This window comes from Trachurus japonicus, chromosome 7 (assembly GCF_045865225.1).
Source record: "Trachurus japonicus isolate A0001 chromosome 7, Traja_1.0".
Taxonomy (NCBI): Eukaryota; Metazoa; Chordata; class Actinopteri; order Carangiformes; family Carangidae; genus Trachurus; species Trachurus japonicus.
In genome coordinates this window covers 16,779,988-16,787,339 of record NC_140913.1, presented here as the reverse complement: position 1 = coordinate 16,787,339, position 7,352 = coordinate 16,779,988, and the positions used below count along the sequence as shown (strand labels likewise).

Here is a 7,352-nt window from a genome sequence, read left to right as displayed (position 1 = left end):
CTGTCTGTCTGTCTGTCTGTCTGTCTGTCTGTCTGTCTGTCTGTCTGTCTGTCTGTCTGTCTGTCTGTCTGTCTTTGATATATTAATAAAACATGTTTCATTTAATCACAGATTTTAATTACTGTTGCATTATTCATTTGGGCTGCAGACTTGAATATTACTGTAACTGAATATCAGTATTTAACGGTTTCACCGTTGAAACACAAGAAATAATGAGGTTTAATTATTTGTAGCACAGTATCAAAATCTGCTAAATTTATTTAATTACATTTAACCTCTTGAGTGGCCAGAACGAATCATACTTTTCCGAACTTTGGCTATGGGTATCCCCTCCTACGAGGCCATTGCTTAAATAAGAAATCTTTCTTAGCAATTGTTTTGCGTGGTTAAATAAAGGTAAAAAAAAAACAAAAACAACAAAAAAAACATATTTGCTTATCTTAATCATTCTTCTCTACCTTTAGATCCCCTGCAAAATTTACAATATTATTTAATTTATTGAAAAATGTTATGTTATGTTTATTGAATAATGTTATTTCAGGTTTTTGTGGAGGCTAAGTTTGAGTTTGAATTCAAGACTAAAAAATGAAAATCAGAGACAGATATTTGTCACTTGTGTTTGTCTGGACTGCTGCATAAATAGAAGGTAAACACTGTTGTACAAGGGCTGTTCGATTTTGCCCAAAAATAAAATCCAGATTTTCTTCTCTCAAAACCCGATTTCCAATTCCGATTACTATTCCGATTCCGATTACTATTACTATTATTTTTTTGTGAAATGACAAACTATACTAAAACATGACGTGAACCGCCTGCCTTCCACTGATTGGCCAGACCATAAACCATAAACTGTATGCGTCCGACACAAGAATCACGAGGCTGTACCGTAATTGCCCTATAAGTGAAAAATCGTTGTTTTACGATTTACACGTTTTTAACATCGTACTAACTAAATAAACCGATGACGATTTAAAACCGATTAATCGAACAGGCCTACGTATGTTGTACTGTATTTACTGTGTTTACAGAAATATTCTTGCCATAGGAATAAGTTGTTTAGACCAAAGCTGGGGGTGGTCTTCTTCAGTGTCCTCCTAAACATACACACTCTCTCACACTGTGCCTGCGACTGTGTGATCTATCAGCTACTGGGCAGAATGGCATGGCCTCAGCCCGGCCCAATAAGCTCATTAATCAGGCAGGGAGAGGAGTGGGTGGAAGGAGGACACAGCAGTGAATCTCATTATCTTACTTCACAGCACTGCTAATCAGTACATTTATTGATGATGACCATTCCCATTCAGTGAGAGGAGATTACTGTTTCCATAACATGTAGGAAAGAAGGCAGGCATCCACATGTGCAATATGTGCTTTCCGGGTGGAAGAATAGTCTTCCTTCACACTGTGCAAGACTCTCTCTCTCACACATACATATACACACACACACACACACACACACACACACACACTTGAACATGCATGTCCTTGCAACAGTTTGAGCAGTGAAATTGTGGTAATTCTTCATGTCCAGCTTCCTGTCATTGGCAATAAAAACGAAGCTGTTTTTATGTGTCATTGACCTTTTTGGGAACATGTGGGTGTCTCAGAGTGTGTGTGCACCCATGCGTAGGTTGTGTATGCAAAGAATTCCCAGAGTACACATCAGAAATCAAATGAGCACAATAACCATCGTCAAATGAAGTGCAGTAAATCTTTAATGAAATGAACAGAAAGTGGCAAAAGTGGTTAAAAATAGATATATATATGGTCCATTAACCGGAAGGTCGGTGGTTCGATTCCCGGCTCCCCCAGTCCGCATGTCGAAGTGTCCATGGGCAAGACACTGAACCCACACTTGCCCTCCGATGTATCATCGGAGTTGACGGAGTTCATGTATGAATGTGTGTGAATGATTAGCGCTTTGAGTGGTCCAAGTGACTAGAAAAGCGCTATATAAGTGCAAGTCCATTCATAGGCTATCTGGCACAATCTAGACAATTATTTGACTCGTATCAACATTTCATGTCATGCCAGCTGTTTGACTTTTTTGGGGTCTTTTTTTTTGCCTTAATTAGATAGGACAGACAGTGTAGGGAGACAGGAAAGCAGGGAGAAAGACTTGGGGAATGACACGCGCTAAGGATCATCTCAGTCGGGGAGTCAAACCAGCGATCAGTGCTTTAGGCATATGCCAGCATGCCTGACCACTCGATCACCGTTCACCCTCAGCTCACCATGATGGTCTGTTGTCCAGTGGGAACAATCTCAACAACTAATTGACAGACATTCATGCTTCCTTCAGACTGAATTGTAATCCACTAATATCCACTTGAGCATCATGGTCTTCTGGTCAAAAGACTTTATTTCATGACCAAACAGCAAAACTAATGATGTTCCCATTTACATCAGATGTGTGAATTGTTCCTTTGTTAGTATGCAAACAAGCTAAGCTAAATGTGAACATGTTAGCATTGTCCGTGTGATGGTGTTAGTGTTGGGGTCGAAGCACTGCTTCCTTACACTGCAGCCCTCCAGACACACTAACATGGGTGTAGTTTCTTGCCCTCGTTGAAATGTCTTATTTTTATGTGACACTGATATTTGGCCCAGCTCTAATTGCAAATTACACTGCAGAAATAAGATATAATGCATAAATGAACACACATGGGGCAAACACAACAGGATTTTAATTAGGTCAGCAACATATTTAGTGGTAGAGAGGTTGCAAACCGCAGTGTTACCGGTATATGGAATTTTATGAGCAAGTATATTTGTGCTGCACCTTTAAAGCCATTAACCTCAATCCACTGAAACATGTTTTCACTTTGTCACATGATTAGCATTGACTATCATCTTAAGGAGATTAAATTGACTGAAAGTGTGTGTGGTCAGAGACGTTCTAAATTTTGTGGTTCAGTATCCTGACATCACCATTGCCGTGGGTTATAAGGTGTTACTTTTTATGCAAATCATAAGGGGCTCACTCGTGAGGAGAGCAAGCTTCCCGCAACTCAAACTGTCACAGAAATGATATTAAAACCTCCTGATTTACTGTGAGGGAACGGTGTATTCCTGCACACTGTGAGGAAAACAATTACCAAACTTGATGACATGGACAAATTTAGACCAATAAAAGATTTAATCTGCATTCGTAACTTTTGGGTGCACCCTCCGGCCTCTGTTGAGGCTGGGTGGTGTACCCAAAAGCACTTAAAAAGCACACATGCCTGAAACTGACAAGTGCCAGAATGTGCAAAGTCTGAAATATACAGGGTTGTGCAGACATTTCAAGTAGTGCACACAGGTGTGCAAAAACTGCTTGGGTAATAAAGAAAATACAGAGTAAATAAGCAGACAGTAGGTAGAGGTTAGCAAAGTTAGCTGCCGAAGTAATGTGCGGACTCAGTGTTAATGATCCACCACCACCTCCCACAGGAAAGTTTTGGGAACAGATGGCTGCCTTTGTGTGTCGAGCTGGTGGCGTTCCTCCTTGACTTTTTCATCACCCAACTGTCACGCCTCTCCTTGATGGACGGCCACAAAAAGCCAGTGATCCGCTAAGTGGAGCAGCCGAGAGCTGCCGGAGCTTTTCTGCAGGAGGAGCAGGGGCGAGGCAGAGGTGGACCAGGCTGTTATGGTGTGCCAGAGACGGAGAGACAAGGTGGTTGTTGTAGGAGAAACAAAAACCGGTGATGAGCAGTGGGAACCCGGGAGAAGGAGAAGAGAAATTCCTCCCATCCCTCTGTCTTTTCCCCTCCTCCTCCCCAGTGGTATTAATTAACAGCAGCAGATGAGTGGAGAAGCAGCCTGAAGAGAGAACAGGTTCATGTCAGGTTAGCCTACGCTGTTAAGGGCCCTCTCTCTCTCACACACACACACACACACACACCCACACAAACTCTCTCTCTTTCCTTTCACATATGCGCGCACACACATAAACACAACAATAGGAGCTGTTACAATCTGTACAAACAGCAGCTTCCTCTTGTGATGGCCAGAACTGCCTTAGCTACATGATTCAAAAATGGTGGAGGCCCAATTTAACCCTTTAGCTTGAACACGCCTTCATGTTTTAAAAAAACATGGGGGGGAAAAACCACAACCACAGACCCCACAGCCACAGACACTCACTTCCCCCTCGCGGCTCTGACACATCGTTGCCACAGCCTACCTCCATCAACATGAATGCATTCCAGCCACCTTTTTCAACCATCTGTCTCTGTTGTGTCTGTTAGAAAAGATTCAGCTCCGTTTTAATCAATACGCCTGTCTACGTTTGCAGCGTAATGGTTCGCTTTTCACTCTTGTGTTATTGTGACCTGAAGCATTTCCTTTACTCAATGGTGGAAGCGGTGGGAAGCGGGAAAACAGCTCCACTTGTGGTTACGGTAGATGCACTTGTAAGTGTCTCCCTGGTTAGTACGTCAGTGGAGAAACAGGGGAGGGTGTGTGTATGTGTGTCAGTGGTTGGGAAAATGTTGATTTGCCCCGGACAGATACTACGACTACTTCTAGTACCACTGCCACTCTTGAAAACGTGTATTTGCTTTTTTTTTGCACAGGTTTTAAATGGCTCTGAACTGTTTAATCAAAGAGATTTCCCTTCTCAAGCCAGTCAAGGGTAAATCAGCAAATATTTAACAAGAAAAGGGGAATAATCAGACAGAAACATAGTGAAAAATAGGATATGATAACATAGACCCTATAATGCCAGAAATGTGATCACCATCCCTCAGTGTCTTTGCCATGTGATCAGGGCAATGAGACAATGAACAGGTGTTGTCAACAGTACATTATGGTTATTCTAAACTGTTTCTTAATTGGATTTACAGATCAATTACCATATTGTGATGGAAAATTACATAAACCAAGATAGGAGATGGTAATATCACCCGGGCCTTGTGTTGATGAGATACTTTTGACCACTCAGATCGACCATGGGACCTCATTAGGGGTCCTGTCTTTGGTCCTGACCCACGGTTTTAACAAAGTTATCTCTGGAAAATAGCACAGAAAGCTGTTCTAATAGAAACCAGACTGGGACCAGAATCAGTTGACACATTGAAGTGAGTGTAATTTACTTACTCGGAAAAGTGGATTTAGTGGAATTACTCTCTAACTATTTTTTGTCCTGTTTCTTCTTTACCTCCTGCCTTTTTCTTTCCTTTCTCCCTCTCTCCATCTCTCCGTCTGTCACTCCCTGCAGAATTCTATACGACACAACCTGTCCTTGAACAAGTGTTTTCTCAAAGTGCCTCGTTCCAAAGACGACCCTGGAAAAGTAAGTATTTCCTGAACAATGTAATGCGACTGAAAAGCTCAGCTTGAATTATGGTGTGACACACAATGAAAATGCAAACCTATTTCAGCAAGCTTACAAATAAGGCAGAGGCTACAGCGATTACTTTTCACGTGTTTAGTCGCCCTTGTGCTGCATGTGTGCACGCATTTGTGTATAAGTGCACCCAGAGACACCCATATGCACTTGTTCTCTTTCTTTGTCACACACACACACACATGTGCGCGCGCACACACACACACATAGCGTCTGCACTTAAAAGCAATTTGTAGCTCCATAACCGGCTGTGCTGAATGCCTAATGCTGCTTTCTCTGTTTTCTGCGGCTCTTCCGATATTGATTCTGCCAAGTAATAATGTGGTACAGGGAGTAATGAATAATAAGTATATGTAGGTACACTCCTTCAGATACGAGGCCATTCACACATCTGTTATGGTTTATTAGGCTCTGTTTCTCTCTCACACACACAATCAGAGGAAGCTTTAGATATGTTTCACCACTGCGACTGCTGTGGTTAGGAAGCAGAGATGCCCTGGCCACTTCGGCAACGTCGGTTTGATAACAACAACTTGTCAAATCCTTGTTTGTGCTGAATCGGAGGAATTGCTCAGATGGAGAAAGTATGTAATTACAGCTGATCACTGGAGCTTGTCCGTACAAGATTTTTTAATAAAAGCTCCAATGTCTGAGCATTTCAGCTCATCATCAGGTTAACGTGAGAAGCACATCCACCATTTTTACAAGAACTGACAAACCCAAAAAGTTTTCATTGAGCTTTCTCAACTTTGCTCATTTTGTTTGGGGTGGGGGGAGTGGGGGTGTCTCCAGGCTGCAGGAGGGGGGGGGGGGGGTTGGAACCATTGAAAAATGAATTAGGGGGAAGAAGGTTTAAATAATTCAAAGAAAATCCTTGGGCTTGAGTGGAGGCCCATATACTCTGCAAAGACACAAAGAGAGCACCCCCCCATACACACACACACACACACACACACCCTCCCCGATTAGCCTGACTCGGACCTGACCAGCACCTTAATTCACACCGTGGATCGAAGTGGTCGATACCTCGGCATGGGGGGAGGTCATCTGTGTGTAGAGAAGTTGAATGTACATGCTCTGTTTGAAGCCATAGAGAGAGTGGAGAAGCTAAATCATGCATGTGCTAACGTTAATTGGCTGTGTACTGTTCAGTGATGTGGGACTGAGAGACAGGGGGAGGAGTAGAGGCAAGGGTGGGGAGGGGGTGTGTGTGTGTGTGTGTGTGAGAGAGAGTGAGTGTGTGTGTGTGGCCTAGATGAACCTCCTGAATTCAGTCTGCAGCTTTGGACCTCCTTGGGAGGGAAGAGGAAAAATGAAAGGCAGGAAAAAAATCAGACCAGGAGGAAATCAAGGACCTAAAAGCAATTGATTTCCTTCCCCCTCATTGTATGTGTTTATTTTGGAGGCTGCTGTGTTTTAACATTGTGTATCAAAAGGATTTCAGTGGATTTTCTAGGGAGAGGAAGCGGGAGCATGTACCACAGTAAAACTAAACCTGGAGAAAACTGATTGGATACAGCGCTGGAATAACAACAGATACACTGGTTTTATCGGATGCAATGGAGAGTACTGCACTTTTCTTTCTCTTTAGTGACACTTGGTTCCCCCTGTTAGAGTGACGCAGCCTCGGCAGACTTCTCCACAGAAGTGAGGAAAAAGAGAATGTATTTTGTGTTGGAGGAGAGACTTACTGTAGGTGTGTGATGGACATAACACTTTGGTGGATAATGTAAATATACAGTCTTCCTCACAGTTTTCCTTACACTATCGGCAATTTATCCGTTTGTATGTTGAGTTACTGCCAGAATTGACAAATTTACTAAAAACACTCAGTCTATTAATGTTTTTAATGATTAATTCGAGAAGAAAGGTGTTTTTTCAAGCCCACAGCTGTGAAATGTTTGGATATGTGATACTCACTCACTTCCAGCTGGATTTATGAAGCTAACAAACATCAAGATACTTGGAGGTTTATAGTTTTTTTCTTGTGATAAAAGCCTGGATCACCTACAAGAAT

General features: G+C 42.4%; 1 protein-coding gene across 1 annotated transcript in view; it reads left to right on the top strand.

The window, feature by feature from the left end:
- The window catches only part of LOC146984474 (forkhead box protein J3-like), a 54,248-nt gene that overhangs the window by 21,417 nt on the left and 25,479 nt on the right, over positions 1 to 7,352 (top strand). Inside the window, exon 4 of the mRNA XM_085781591.1 lies at positions 5,207 to 5,281. Within this exon, the coding sequence (XP_085637717.1) occupies positions 5,207 to 5,281 (75 nt within the window). The remainder of the gene's footprint in view (positions 1 to 5,206; positions 5,282 to 7,352) is intronic.